Source organism: Enhydra lutris, unplaced genomic scaffold, assembly GCF_002288905.1.
Source record: "Enhydra lutris kenyoni isolate GAN:26980312 unplaced genomic scaffold, ASM228890v2 scaffoldscaffold1, whole genome shotgun sequence".
NCBI classification, from domain to species: Eukaryota; Metazoa; Chordata; class Mammalia; order Carnivora; family Mustelidae; genus Enhydra; species Enhydra lutris.
Genome location: NW_019154085.1, coordinates 69,594,205 through 69,610,561, shown reverse-complemented (window position 1 = coordinate 69,610,561; position 16,357 = coordinate 69,594,205). Strand labels below are relative to the sequence as shown.

Here is a 16,357-nt window from a genome sequence, read left to right as displayed (position 1 = left end):
TAAAAATATTTCATTTCCAGGGTGATTTCCAAGTTTACATTAAATAGAAAATAAAAATCTGAATTGCTTTCACATGGCAGGGCAAATAAAACTTTTTTTTTTTTAAGTGGTTACGATTTTTAGCATATTATTATGTACACAAAATAAGAACTAATCCTACAATAAATCACATTTTCTGGATACTGAGTCTAAGAGGAGACTTGCAGAACTACAGAATTATGAGCTTTCCATTTAATGTGTCAAGCAGGCTGGTCAATTACAATGTCACAAAATGTGGCAAAAATGGCTGCCTTGGAGTTATGGATTATGTTGGAACATAGTTTTAGGGAAAGAAATAAAGTGAAGAGAGAAAAGGAATGCAGGAGTGGAAAGGCAGTGACTTAAAATATCTATTAACCCCTCCCTCCCCCAAGAGAGAGAGACAAACCAAGAAAAGACTCTTAACTATAGAGAACAGATGGTTACCAGAGGGGAGGGGTGGAGGGTGGAACAGGTGAAGAGGATTAAGGAGTGCACTTGTGATAAGGACTAATACACAGAATTGGGGATCACTATATTGTACACCTGAAGCAAATGTAACACTATATTATATAACTATACTGGAATTAAAATAACCTGTAAGGAAAGTTGTAAAATTCTTGCTACTTGCAGACTGAAAAAGGGACATCTAAAGACACAGAATAACAAACCTTTGTCCTTAAATCACCATGTCACAATGGGAAAACGTGCCCCACCAAAACGTGCCTGTAAGAATACAGGAAGCCTTATTACCTTTGGCTACATCAGTGGCCCAGGTCATAATGTGATCCATGTCCATCTCTTCACTTCTGTTACTATTAATGTAATCATAGAGTGATCCCAGAGAAGCATATTCTAGTTTCAAAGGAAAAGAGAAGCATACAATTAAAACCAAGGTGCCTTTCAGAAATAAGACTGTGTACACCTGAAACTAATATAAGTCAATTCTACCCAAATGAAAAAAAACAAAAACAAATTTAAAAATAAGACTTTAAATTCTCATTGAGAAAATGTGTTAAAGAATTTACCAAAGAACATTAAAAGCACATAAAAACCGTTACAGGCTGTGGTTATTATCCTCCTGAAAAGAATCTGTTAAAGACAAGACCGCTGAAAGAATGAATGGTAAACTTTAACTGAGGATGAACTCAAAAGCTTTCTGGATAGAACTGAGACACACAGGGAGGTGCTGGAAGAACGCATCTGAAACAAAGGCAGGCACGTATATAGGTATTTCTTTAAAAACTGTCATTCTAATGAGATAAAGATTAAAATACATAAGCAGAGTATTTATGTGACAAGGTAAACAAATCAATTCTTGTTGCATCAGGATTTAGAAGAGCCCTCAAAACGTAAGCACATAAAAAACCCAAGAAAGTGAGAAAATTCCTTCAAAAGTGGTTTTGAGAGCATCTGCCTTCAGCTCAGGTCATGATCCTGGGGTCCTGGGAAGCCTGCTTCTCCTTCTGCCCCTCGCCCTCTCCCTTCCTCTCTCTCTTAAATAAATAAATAAAATCTTCTGGGGCGCCTGGGTGGCTCAGTCAGTTAAGCATCTGCCTTCACCTCAAGTCATGATCCTGGGGTCCTGGGATGGAGCCCTGCATCTGTTTCCCTGCTTCGTGGGGAGCCTGCTTCTCCCTGCTTATACGCTCTCTCCCTCTCTCTGTCAAATAAAGAAATAAAATCTTTTTTTTTAATGGCTTTGAGATATAAATTACATACCATAAAATTCGCCTGTCAGTGTACAATTGGGTGATTTTCAGTAAATTGACAGAGCTGGAAACCACCACCACAACCCAATTTTAGAACCTTTCTAGCACTCCAAACGGTTCCCTTGTGCCCATCTGTAGTTAAGCCCCACTCTAAACCCCAGCCCTGCAGTCTAATTTCTGGCTCTACAAAGGTATCTTTTCTGGATATTTCATATAAATGGAATCATGCAGTAAGTGGCCTTTTGTGTCCGACTTCTCTTCACAAGACAATTCCAAGATTCACTCATGCTGTAGCTTGTATCAGTACTTCGGTCCTTTTTATTGCTGAATAATAGTCCATTGTGTGGATTTACAATTATTTTATTCACTCACCAGTAAATAGACACTTGGACTGTTCCTGATTTTGGGCTATCGGGAATAATGTCCTATGAAACTGTGCAACTGTTTTCCAAAGAGGCTGTACCATTTCATACACCCGCTAGCACTCTCTGAGGGTTTCAGTTTCTTTACTTGGTACTGTCCCTGTCTTAATCACAGCCGTTTTGGTGAGCAGAATTCTAGTGGCATCTCATATGTTAATTGCACTTTCCTAGTGACTAATGAAGTTGAACATCTTTTCACGTGGCTATGAGACCTGAGTATATATTCTCAGGCAAAATGTTTATTTCAATAGTTTGCCCACTTGAAGATTTGGTTGTTTTATTAATCCCGAATTTTAGGAGTTCCTTGTTTATTCTGGAAGCAGGTCCTTTATCAGATTTAGGATCTGTAAGCATTTTCTCCCAGTCTGGAACTTGTCTTTTCATTCTCTTAACAGCATCTTTCAAAGACCAGAAATTCTTAATTCTGATGACGTCAACTTCATTGTTTTCTCTTTTATGGACTGTGCTTTTGGTGTCATATTTAAGAACTCTCTGCCTAAGTCAAAGGTAAAAAGATTTTCTCCTATTTTTCTTCTGAGAGTTCTATACTTTAGCTCTTACACTTAGGTCTATAACCCATGTTGGGTCTATGACCTATTTTTTTGTGTGTGGTTTAAGGTAAGGATTTAATACCACTTTTTCACATGTGGATTTCTAATCGTCCCAGCACAATTTGTTGAAAATACTATCTTTTACCCATTGAATTGTCTTGGCACCTTTATTGCAAGTCAATTATCAGTGTTAAGATTTTTTTCCCCTAAATTCTTGGGGCGCCTGGGTGGCTCAGTGGGTTGGGCCGCTGCCTTCGGCTCAGGTCATGATCTCAGAGTCCTGGGATCGAGCCCCGCATCGGGCTCTCTGCTCTCTAGGGGAGCCTGCTTCCTCCTCTCTCTCTGCCTGCCTCTCTGCCTGTTTGTGATCTCTCTGTCAAATAAATAAATAAAATCTTTAAAAAAAAAAAAAAAGATTTTTTTCCCCTAAATTCTTAATTTTGTTCCATTGGCTACATGCCTGTCCCTCGGCCAATACTGCCTGTATCCTTGAGCACTATATCACTGATTCCTACAGATTTATAGTAAGTATTAAAATGAGGTAGTTTGAATCTTCAACTTTAGTTCTTTTAAAATTCTAGATCTTTTGCATTTCTTTGTGAATCTTAGAATCACCTTGCAGTTTCTTATTTTAAAAAATCTGCTGGAATTGAGATAGGAATTGTTTTGAATTTATCAATCAATTTGGGGAGAACTGCGATCTTGACAAAAATGAGTCTTCCAAACCATGAACATGTAATGTTTCTTGATATTATTTATATCTATAGTTTCTCTCAGCAACGTTTTATACTTTCCAGGGTAAAAAGTCTTACACTTCTTTATTCAATTTATAATCAACTATTTTATTCTTTTTGATTCTACTGTGAATAAAATTTTATTTTTTTAAGATTTTATTTTCAAGTAACCACTACATCCACAGTGGAGCTCGAGCTCACAACCCCAAGATCAAGAGTCATGCCCTACTGAGCCAGCCACATGTCCCAAAAGAAATTGTTTCTTAATTAATTAATCAATCAATCTGGGGATTCCTTGGGATTTTCTACACAGAGAATGTGATATATGACAGTTTTATTTCTTCCTTTCCGGTATGGACTCCTTTTATTTTTCTGGTCTAATTGCACTGGATAGAAATTTCAGTATAAGTACAGTGTTGCTTAGATGTGGCAAGAGTGGAACCTCAGGGGCGCCTGGGTGGCTCAGTGGGTTAAAGCCTCTGCCTTCAGCTCAGGTCATGATCCTGGGGTCCTAGGATCGAGCCCCGCATCGGGCGCTCTGCTCGGAGGGGAGCCTGCTTCCTCCTCTCTCTCGCCAGCCTCTCTGCCTGCTTGTGATCTCTGTCTGTCAAATAAATAAATAAAATCTTAAAAAAAAACAAAAACAAAAAAAAAAGAGTAGAACCTCACTCCTTTGTCCCCAATCTTAGGGGAAGAACATTCAATTTCACCATTAAGTATGACATTAGCTATGGGTTTTTTTTTTGTTGTTTGTTTGTTTTTAATTTATTTATTTGACAGACACAGCGAGAGAGGGAACACAAGCAGGGAGAGTGGGAGGGGGAGAAGCAGGCTCTCTGCTGAGCAGGGAGCCCGATGCGGGACTCGATCCCAGGACCCTGGGATCTTGACCCGAGCTGAAGGCAGAGGCTTTAACCCACTGAGCCACCCAGGTGCCCCAGCTATGGGGTTTTGTAGATGCTATCCATCAGGTTGAGAAGATTCCCTTCTGGTCCTACTTTACTGAGATTTCTTATGATAAACAGATGTTGTATTTTGCCAACAGGTTTTGTCTTTTTGTTCTATTATCTATTATAGTGCCTTACATTAATTGATGTCAGATGTTAAACCAACCTTGCATCTTTGGGATAAATTCCAGTTGGTAATGGGATATAACCCTTTTTACAGGTGGCTGGATTCCGTTTGCTGATACAGCCCTTCTTCGACTTACACTGGGGTCACATCTCAATAAGCCCATCATAGGATGAAGACAGAGTTAAGTTGAAAAATGCATGTAGGGCACCAGGATGGTGCAGTCAGTTGGACATCCGACTCTTGTCTCAACTTAGGTCACAGTCTCAGGGTTGTGGGATCGAGCCCTATGCTGGGCTCTGTGCTCCGTGCGGAGTCTGGTTGAGGACTCTCTCTCTCCCTCTGTCCCTTTCAAATAAATAAATAAAATCTTTAAAAAATTGCATTTAGTACCCCTAACCTACCAAACATCATAGCTTAGCCTAGCCTATCTTAAACTAAGTGCCCAGAACACTTAGATTTGCCTATAGTTGGGCAAAATTATCTAAAACAAACACTATTTTATAACGAAGTGTTGAATACCTCATGTGATTTACTGAATATTGTACTGAAGGTGAAAAAACGGAATGGCTGTATTGGTACAGAATGGTTGTAAGCCTATCAGTTGTTGATCATGTGGCTCACTGAGAGTTGTGGCTCATTACTGCTGCTGCCCAGCATTACAAAAGAACATGGTACCACATATTATGAGCCCCAGGAAAGATCAAAACTCAAAATTTGAAGTACTGAAGTATGGTTTCAACTGAATGCCTATTCCTTTTGCAACAACATGGTCAAAAAACTGTAAGTTGAACCACTGTAATTTGGGGACCTTCTGTCTGTAGTTAAGAATTTTTCCATCTATGTTTATGAGGGATATTGGTCTAAAGTTTTCTTTTCTTACTATGTTTTTGTCTGGCTTTAGCATTGGGATAATACTCGCCTTACACAATGAGTTAATAAGTGTTCCTTCCTCCTTTATTTTCTGAAGGAATACGGGAAGGATTGGCATTTTTTTCGATAAACATTTGACAGAAAGCACCAATGCAATCATCTGGGTCTGGGCTTTTCATTATGGAAATGTTTTAAATTTCTGATTCAAATTTCTTTACTTATTATATGTCTATTCAGATTTTCTGTTTCTTCTTGAGTCAGTTTTGATCATTTGTATCTTTATAGGAATAAATTTATTGCATCTAAATTGCCAAATTTGGTGGCATAAAATTGATGACACCATTCCTTTATAATCCCTTTATATTTCTGTAGAAGCCATAGTGCTGTCTTCTTCATTTTTGAGTTTGCTAATATGTATCTTCTCTCTTTTCTCTTGGTCAATCTAGCTGAAGGTTTGTCAGTTTTATCTTTTCAAAGACCAAATTTTTACCTTCACTGATTTTTCTCTATTATTTTTCTGTTATTTTATCATGTTCTGCTCTCATCTTTATTATTTCCTTTCTTTGCCTTGCTCTGGGTTTATATGCTTCTTTTTGGGGGGTTTCTTAAGGTGGAAGCTTGGATGATCAATGTCAGACCTTTCTTTTCTTTTCTTTCTTTTTTTTTTTTTTAGATTTTATTTATTTATTTGACAGAGAAAGAGAGAACACAAGCAGGCAGAGAAGCAGGCAGAGAGAGAGGAGGAAGCAGGCTCCCTGCTGAGCAGAGAGCCCAATGCGGGGCTTGATCCCAGGACCCTGAGATCATGACCTGAGCCGAAGGCAGAGGCTTAACCCACTGAGCCACCCAAGTGCCCCAGACCTTTCTTTTTTTGACACAGATGTTTAAAGTTATAAATTTCCCTCTAAGTATTACTTTATCTGTCTCCTATAATTGTGTTATGTTGCATTTTTCATTTTTCTTTCTGTCCAAAATATTTTAAAGTCTATGGTGATTTCTTCTTTGACTCACTGAATATTTAGAAGTGTGTTGTTTAATTTCCAAAATATTTGGAGGGATTTCTCAGATTTCCTTCTGGTGTTGATTTCTTTCTTTCTTTTTTTTTTAAATGAACATATAATGTATTATTAGTCCCAGGGGTACAGGTCTGTGAATCGCCAGGTTTACACACTTCACAGCACTCTCTGGTGTTGATTTCTAACTTAACTTTATTGTAGTTGGAGAACCTACATTGCAGTATTCCAGTTCTTTTAGATGTATCAAGATTTATTTCATAGCCTAACTTATGCTATATTCTGGAGAATGTTGGATGTGTGCTTGAAAAAAATATGTATTCTTCAATGGGCTGAAATCAAGTATTGCTGAATTGCCTATTTATCCTTTAAATTTTGTCAGTTTTTGTTTTATGTCTTTTGGGGACCTGCTGTTAGGTATGTATACCTTTACAATTGCTGTATCTTCCTAATGTACTGTTTTTTTTTTTTTTTAAGATTTTATTCATTTATTTGACAGACAGAGATCACAAGTAGGCAGAGAGTTAGGCAGAGAGAGAGAGGAAGGCAGAGAGAGAGGAGGAAGCAGGCTCCCTGAGGAGCAGAGAGCCCGATTCGGGGCTCAATCCCAGTACCCTGGGATCATGACCTGAGCTGAAAGCAGAGGCTTTAACCCACTGAGCCACCCAGGTGCCCCTGTACTGGTCTTTTTATCATTTATGAAATGACCTTTTTCATCTCTAATAATATTTTTTCTCTTAAGCCTATTTTGTCTGAAATTAATAGAGTTACTCCAATTCCTCTCATTGTTATTGTTTCCATGGTAGGTCTTTTTCCATCTGCTTACTTTCAACCTGTGTCTCTGAATCTAAAGTGGGTCTCTTGTAGACAGCACACAGTTGGAGCTTGCTTTTTTTAATCCATTGTAACAATCACTGTCTTTTAACTGGGAAGTTTAGACCATTCACATTTAATGTAATTATTGATATGGTTGGATTTGATTTTGCCATATTGTTTTTTATATGTCTCCTGTCCTTCTCACTCATCTCCTCCTTTTTTACTGCCCTCTATGTTAATATTTTTTATTTATCACTTTAATTCCTCAATTTTTTTCTGTATTTCTTGAGTGGACGTTCTTTGTGGTGGCTAAAGGGAATACAAAATGCATCTTCATTTATTATGATCTACTTCAGCTTAACACTAACTTAATTCTATACAGAAAATTTCTATACAGAAAATACAGAAAATGATACAGCTCCATTCCCTCCCTCATTTTTATGCTATTACTGTAAAATATACCTACATTTGTTAAAAATTTATTTGAAGGGCTCCTGGGTGGCTCAGTCGTTAAGTGTCTGCCTTTGGCTCAGGTCATGATCCCAGGGTCCTAGGATCGAGCCCCACATCAGGCTCCTTGCTCCTCAGAAAGTCTGCTTCTCCCTCTCCTACTCCCCCACTTGTATTCCCTCTCTTACTGTGTCTCTCTCTGTCAAATAAATAAATAAAATCTATTAAAAATTTATTAGAGAGAGAGAAAGAGGAGGAACAGAGTGAGAGGGACAAGCAGACTCCATGCTGAGTGCAGAGCATAATGCAGGGCCCAATCTCAGGACCCTGAGATCATGACCTGAGCCAAAACCAAGTCGGATACAACTGACTAACCCACCCAGGTGCCCCATCTACATTTTTTAAGTAAGCAAAACAGTGTTCTAATTATTGCTTTATACAATCTTATGTTTTTAGCGATGTTAAGATAAGAAATAAGAACAAATATACATATGGAGTATTTTATACTGACCCACATATTTATCATTCCAGTACCCTTTATTTTTCCTTGAATTATTATCTGCTGTCATTTTCTTTCTGCTTAAAGAAGCAACTGCCTTTAGTATTTCTTTAAGTCAGAACTAATAGCAGCAAATTCTCTCATCCTTTATTCAAGCACATCTTTGCTTTGTCTTCATTTTTAAAGGATAGTTTTTACTGGATATAGTTTTATTCTTTCAGCATTCTAAATGTCTACTGCTTTTGGCCTTCCTTGTTATAGATAAGAAGTTAGCCATTAATCATACTGTTCCTTTATAGGTGAGAAATTGTTTTTATTTGCTATTTACAAGATTTTCACTTTAACAACACAGTTTGAGGGTGCCTGGGTGGCTCAGTGGGTTAAGCCTCTGCCTTGGGCTTGGGTGAGGATCTCAGGGTCCCGGGATCAAGCCCCAACATCGGGCTCTCTGCACGGCAGGGAGCCTGCTTCACCATCTCTCTCTGCCTACTTGTGATCTCTCTCTGTCAAATAAATAAAATCTTTAAAAACAAAAACACGTTTTGACTATGATGTGTCTAGGTGTGGGTTCTTTTTGACCTATCCTACTTAGAGTTCATCAAGCTTCTCCAGTATGTAGATAAATGCATTTTATCAAATTCAGGAAGTTTTTTTTGGCCTTTATTTCTTCAAATACTTCTCTATTTTTTTCCATTTTCTATTTTTTATTTTATTTTATCTATTTTTCTATTTTCTATTTTTATATTTTTCTACTCCTCTTCTCTCTCTGCTACTACACATTAATTGGTACACTTGATGTCGTCCATAGGTCTTTGAGGTTCTGTTCCTCTTTACTCAAGTTTTTTCTCTTTTTCAGACTTGATAATTTCTATTGGCCCAATTTTAAGTTCACTGATTTTTTTTTCCTTGCTATCTCAAATCTGCTGTTAAGTCACTCTAGAGAACTTTTTTAAAAAGATCTTATTTATTTGAGAGAGAGAATGAGAGAGAGCATGAGAGGGTAGAAGGTCAGAGGGAGAAGCAGACTCCCCATGGCACTGGGAGCCTCAGGTGGGACTCAATCTGGAACTCTAGGATCAGGACCTGAGCCGAAGGCAGTCGCTCAACCAACTGAGCCACCCAGGTGCCCTAGAAAATTTTTAAAAAAAATTATTTCCTTTTCTACTCCAGAATTTTTTTTTATTTTATTATTATTTATTTATTTATTTATTTGAGAGAGAGAGAGAGAGAGAGCATGAGAGGAGAGAGATCAGCGGGAGAAGCAGACTCCCCGCCAAGCAGGGAGTCCGATGTGGGACTCGATCCCAGGACTCCAGGATCATGACCTGAGCCGAAGGCAGTTGCTTAACCAACTGAGCCACCCAGGCGCCCCTCTACTCCAGAATTTACATGGGGTCCTATTTCTTAAAAATTCTATTTGCTTGATGAGCGTCTCTACTTGATTCACTGTTTTTTGTTTTTGTATAATTTTTACTTTTACACCAAAGTTATTAGTAGCCACCAAATAGCATAAAATTACAATGATAATCTTAGATGAACAAAGGAAAGACAAAGAGCTTTAAGTTTTACTATGAAATAGTCTGGTCAAATGTAACAATGAAGACCTTAGAAATCTATATTACCACATAATCTAGAAAAGTAAACTGCCTTCTATAAATAAAAATATCCCTGTGATACAGTATTCGAATAGTTTTTGGTTACTAAAATAGCATTTAGTAGAAGATTCTCTCAGCACCTTTAAGAGTTACTGTAGATGCCAAATATAAAGTAATGTTCACCTCCACCACCAAAAAAATTACTCCTCAGAAAAGAGGGAGTCACCTTTTACTAAGATAAATTCTAAAATCTCTCATAGGGTACTCTCTCAATTTATTTTGTACAGCAAAACACATTTGGCAAAAAATATCTGAGCCTGAGATTATCTTAATCAAAGGTAAATTTTAAAGGCTCACCAAGTTACCCCTATGAGTGAGAAACAAACAAACAAACAAACAAAAAAAAAAATTCTCCATTACTGAAAACATGAGTGGTTCAGTCCTTAAGCGTCTGCCATCGGCTCAGGTCATGATCCCAGAGTCCTGGGATCCAGCCCTGCATGGGTTCCCTGCTCAGCGGGAAACCTGCTTCTCCCTTTCCCACTCCTGCTTGCGTTCCTGCTCTCACTGTCTCTCTCTCCCTCTGTCAAATAAATAAATAAAATCTTTTTAAAAAATCACTTAAAAAAGCAATACAGTTATGGTTATAAATATGCCCTGTGGGACTAAAATATCCACCAACCCTGATGTTATGCCATTGGATACTTCAAGCTTGGGATGAGTACCCAGGTAGCACACACAGAAATCTAAACTACCGTATTTTGAACATCTTAGACTACAGTGAAGCGGATTTTGTGATCCTGGGATTTATATTATGAAATATTTATCTGTCTTCTTCTTGTTTCTGAAACAAAGCACTTAAAACCTGTGGAATTTTCTAAGGAGTAAGAGTAATGGGAGCATCTTTTGTTATAGTATTTGGTTGCTGTCCTTGCTTCCCCCATTAGCTCCAGAGCCATCAAGGTGAAAGGAGTGTCTTGTTATTCATAAAGCCCCTTTCAACCACATCTGAGTTTATGTTAATGAAGTGCCTTTTGGAAAGCCCCTTAGAGAGGGGAGTTGAAAATCACCAACGGCCAGTGCTTAATCAACCATGCCTATGTAACAAAACATATAAAAATCCAAAAGGATGGGATTCAGAGAACTTCAAGATTGGTGGAGAAGAACACATCCACATGCTGGGGGAGCTCACCCCAAACTCCAAAGGAACAGAAAACCCTGTGCTCAAGACTCTTCTGGACTTCATCCTATGTATCTCTTCATCTGATATCCTTTCATATATCCTTTGCAATAAACCAGTAATCTAGTAAGTAAGCTGTTTCCCTGAGTTCTATGAGCTCTTCCAGTATTTGATCAAATCCAAAGAGGGCATGTGGGAACCTCCTATTTATAGCCAGTAGTCAAAAGTATGGGTGACAACCTGAAACTGGCATCTGCTGGGGGGAGGGGAATTCTTGCAGGACTGAACCCTAACCTGTGGTATCTGATGCTATCTCTAGGTAGATCATGTTAGAAGTGAATTAAACTGTAGAATACCCAGATGGTCTCACAGACTCACTTGGTGTGGGGAAACTATCACACACTTGGTGACCAGAGTACCTGAAGTGAATGAAGTACAGTACTGGGAGTGGAGGAGACACATAGCTCGGTGTTTTCCCATTGGAGATGTACTTTGAAAACCATGTTAAGATAATTTAAAAATGGGTACAGATAATGAAAAAAACATAGATGTGGAAGATACATTATGAAATGAAATTGCTTCACGAATGTGAGGGTGCAAGAAAGGCAGTACAATTATACTATTTCATATAAAACATGATCTTTATATATGTTGGTAGGTAAACCATTTTAAAAAGGCATATAATTATTTCATCCTTTTTGTCTTCTCATCACAAATTAAGGACCCACCTTATACACACATGGTATATGCTTTAAAAACCACTTCACTTCCCCCTAGAACACAGTTTATTGGACTTTGGAATAAAACATTTGTTTTAATTCATTTTAAAAAGGGTCATTAAGAACCATATTAAGGAAACATTTCCTTTTGATTTCTAAGTTAATTTTTCCCTTTTAGTTTTATGGAAACCATAGCTGGCTTTGAAAAATGTAAACATTAAAAAAGAAAAAAGAAAAATGTAAACATATAGTCACAATCTTATTGAAACAAACGCCATTATCACAAAAATCTCTTTATAATATTACCAAGTAAACTTAATTTGGATTATAACAAATAGTACAAATGAATTTAGGTAAATGTCTGGAATTTGTTTTAACAAAACATGACATTTATTTCTGATTGGCTAATAAGATCAACACAACATCAAAACATGCAAATTAGATGTGTCTGTGACTGAAATACATCAAGACTGAGTTCAAGGAAATGAAATCAGGCACTTAAAAATTAATGTTTTCCATGCTTGAGTTTTTTTTTTTTTTTAAGATTTTATTTATTTATTTGACACAGAGATCACAAGTAGACAGAGCAGCAGGCAGAGAGAGAAGGAGAAGCAGGCTCCCCACCAAGCAGAGAGCCCGATGTGGGGCTCGATCCCAGGACCCTGGAATCATGACCCGAGCCAAAGGCAGAGGCTTAACCCACTGAGCCACCCAGGCGCCCCTCCATGCTTGAGTTTTAATGAGGATTTGGGTCTGTCAAAGAATCATATAGAACTAGTATCCTGTCTGAGAGTAGTGGTAAGAGGTCATGTAGAATTAGTAACAAATTTAAGAGGTGACAGCAGCCGTAGAGCACAAAGATGTAATTCCCCAGGCCCTGAGACCCTCAGCCACCTTCCTCTGGAGTCCTGGGACCCAGTCTGCCTCCAGGTACTTTGTGCAGCATTCCTCTCCAAACTGGCTCCAAAAGAACCACGTGACCCAGTGTATAACACCTTCCTTCCCAGGAGTAATTACCATTACACTCCCAACCATCAAGTATTTGTGTAAATACTTGTTTAAAAAAAAAAAAAAGAAAAAGAAAAAGAAAAAAAAGATAAAAGAATGGGAGTAGTACAGAATTAAGAGGTTTCCAAAGATGAAAGAAAACTTGATCCATTATTGAATTGTTTCTTTTGACTTTGGAGTCTGAGGTTCTGGTCACTCCATTTCTTTGTGGATCTAGGGGAAATATGCTCACTTCCCCTCCAAAGGAAACCAAGTGGAAGCTACCTCTTGGACTCTTCCCTGGTCCCCCTATAAGCAGGTTTTCTAAGTCTGTGATGGAAAGTTTCGGCACACATGCGCACACAGGGGCGCGCACACACACATACACACTCCCACCCTGGAATCATCTACTCTAGTCCCTTCATTCACATAGGAGAAAACGGAGACACAGATCATCAGACCCATCTATGCAGCTTTGGCAGAATCAGGACAAGACCCATCTCCCAATTCCCAGGGACATTCTATTCTGATTGATAAATTTTCTTCAAAGTCCCTCATCTGAGCACCAATAGCTTCTTCCTGCAACAACCTTTCCTATGAACAAACTCAAGTGGAATGGATTCAAGTCATTCAAGTTTCCCCTCACAGAACCCCAAAATCTGAGGAAGATGACAGAGTTCAAAAGAGGGGGAGCTCGCTAAGCTGAGTGATCAAGGTCTCTCTGCCTGTTTGTATCTCTTTTCTCCCTTAACCTCCCCATATTAGACCTATTTTTGTCCATTTCAAGAGGCAGAAGAAGTGCTGTCATCCCCAGCCCATCTAAGCCCCCAGACTAGGCTCAGTTTGCATGTATGCCCAGAACATGGCTTCATCTTTAAGCTGCAGGAAGTGGTCTGAAGAGCTCAGATATTTCTTTGGTAGATACTTGTAAACATACAATTAAAATTAGCATCTCCAGAAACAAAATTAACCTTATCAAAATAATACATTTTAAAACACCAAAACTTGGCTAAGAAGTATCTTTAATAATCAACCTCACAGGTCAATAAGAGAGCTATAAATAAATAATTTACTATTTCCTGACAATTGTGAGACTTGTATGGTTTTAAAGAAATGTTTAATGTTGGGGCATCTGGGCGGCTCAGTGTGTTAAGCCTCTACCTTAGGCTCAGGTCATGGTCTCAGGGTCCTGGGATTGAGCCCCAGGATCAAGTCCCCCATTGGGCTCTCTGCTCAGTGGGGAGCATGCTTCCCCCCTCCCCCTCTGCCTGCCTCTCTGCCTACTTGTGATCTCTGTCAAAAAAAATAAATAAAATCTTAAAAAAAAAAGAAATATTTAATGTTAACAGTTGCTTATTCTTGGCTCTATGGGGAAACAGTTATAGATCTAAAAAGAACTAATCAATTATAACCAAAGATTTGGGGAAGGTAAAGATGCATGAAACAAAGGACTGGCTAGTCCATAAAATAACTAAGTGAAATCAAACTTTCTCACCCAAGTCCTTGGATGCTTTCTTCATCTTTTGAATGAGAAGACCTGGGTTGAGTATGCTGGCTAATGGTGAGTGTCCCTCACATCCTCCCGGGACTCAGAAAAAAACTCTTGGAAAAAGGAATTCACACCATGACTTCAGTCCCTTTTTCTACTCCTCAGCTTTACCTCAAGAAACTACAAGACTTCATGAATAGTCCATGGAGTTCATTAAAGCTAAAGTCTTCCACTCAAAGGGTTTAATTAGGCTAAGAGTACAAGACCAGAACCCCAGTTTCTAATCTCTTTGGAGCACCACACTTTCATCTACTAAATAGTAACTTGAGCCACAAACAAGGATCAGAAAACTCAATTCAGGGGCGCCTGGGCGGGGGCTCAGTCCATTAAGTGTCTGCCTTGGACTAAGGTCATGATCTCAGGGTCCTCAGATTGAGCCCTTTTCCGGGCTCCCTGCTCAGTGGAGAGTCTGCTTCTCCCTCTCTCTCTGCTCCTCCCCCTACTGGTGCTCTCTAATAAATAAATAAAATCTTAAAAAAAAAAAAAAAAAAGAAAGAAAGAAAACTGGATTCAGATTTTTAAGGTAAACCTAACTAGTAAAAAGCAAATACATGGACTAGGAAAGGGGAAGCAATATGGCAAGTGGGTCAGGGACAGGATTTAATTTTAAATCAGAAATATGACTTAAAAGATTAAATGTGGTTTATACACTAATAATATAACCCATTCTTAGATATCCAGGTTAATAGGAAATAAACAGGCTCGAGACTGAAAGCTGCCACATTACCCCGTTTTAAGGCACAGATCTAAACATAGCTGAATGGGGATAAAATTCCCTCCACTTAAGAATTTAGGTAAAAATGCTGTTTATCAGAGTAAAAGCATGTTAAACTGCTCGCTGCTCGAAGGTAGAAGTAACAGCAACCATGTCCCTAGGCGGGTAAGAACCAGCATACTCAGCCTTCTGGAACTAGCCCATAGACAAGACGAGGAGCTTCTGTGTAAGATCAACCTGAGAAATTTATACCAGCGGTTCTACCGCTAGCTGGATGACCTTGGGAAAGGTACTTAAGTTAGAGTTTTAGTTTCTTATTTATAAAAATTATTCATAAAAATTATTTTACCTATCTCACGGTGCCATTGTAAGTATCGGAAGAGATCATTTATAAAGAGTACCTAACTCACAGCTCTTTATGGACAATGTTTTGCTGTTATTCTCTGCAAAGACAATTCAAGTAGTTAACACTACAGCAGAAGAAGAGGGGGTTAATCTTTGAAGGTTTTCTGGTTGGTTTTGCTTTAATCAAAGAACAGCCACACTAAAGAACCTGACCAAAGTTACTTACTATAAATTGAACGTAATACTTATTATGAACCTAAAGCTGCTCACTGGATTGTATAAATACGAGTACAAAGTATTAAAAATATGCGCCTGTCTTTGTTTTTATATGGCAAAATTTTCTGTGTGCTCCTCTTTGGAAAGGGTATTCCCATCAGTTATAAACCGCCGCTCCAAATGTGGTAATTTAGATCAAGGTCATTACTAACCCAGATGACCAAACCTGAAAAATACTGTTCTCACGTCAGAGACCTTGAAGAAAGAACGCTCTAATGGGACTAAAATACCTTGCAAAGAATTACAACACGAACAGCTCAAGAAATCTTAATTTGTAAAAGGTCACAGAGTTACAAAAAACATCGCTCATTTCAGCTAATTAAATGAAATTTTAGTTAAACGGCACCTTTAAATATTGGTATTGCAGCTGCGAGTGCATTTAAATAGCATTTACGCAGATATAATTAGCACAATTAAACATGGGTAGAAGTGGAAGCACCATTCTTAATTATATTGATATAATCAGTTTTATTAATGCTTTATAGCAACAAAAGTGACATCTGACAGTAGCGCACAATTCATGACTGAACCTCATATTAAGCGTTTTAGCATATTAAGGAATCAAAAGCTAGGTAACTGGGGAAAGAAAGAAGTCAAATAATGCGTGCCTACCTGTGACGATCCCATAGTTGGGAGGTTCGAGAATTACTCCATAAAACTGGATGATGTTTCTGTGACTGAGGACACTGAGTATTTCTGCCTGCACGAAAATCAAATACAAAGTTACAGAAGATTTCACATTTATAAAAGTCTCCTAAAATAGGTTGCCCATTCAATTTCCTTTTACATACATTTATGAAGATAGATACGTGCTCAATAAGTATGTACTGCT

The 16,357-nt window shown here is 38.2% G+C and overlaps 1 protein-coding gene across 2 annotated transcripts in view; it reads right to left on the bottom strand.

Moving 5' to 3' along the window:
- LOC111143469 (mitogen-activated protein kinase kinase kinase 20) overlaps positions 1-16,357 on the bottom strand; it is a 178,799-nt gene that overhangs the window by 79,607 nt on the left and 82,835 nt on the right. For both annotated transcript variants that reach the window (XM_022497239.1, XM_022497249.1), the window contains exons 3-4: positions 16,138-16,225; positions 772-873 (exon numbers count right to left, since the gene is read on the bottom strand). In XM_022497239.1, coding sequence (XP_022352947.1) covers positions 772-873; positions 16,138-16,225 — 190 coding nt within the window. The remainder of the gene's footprint in view (positions 1-771; positions 874-16,137; positions 16,226-16,357) is intronic.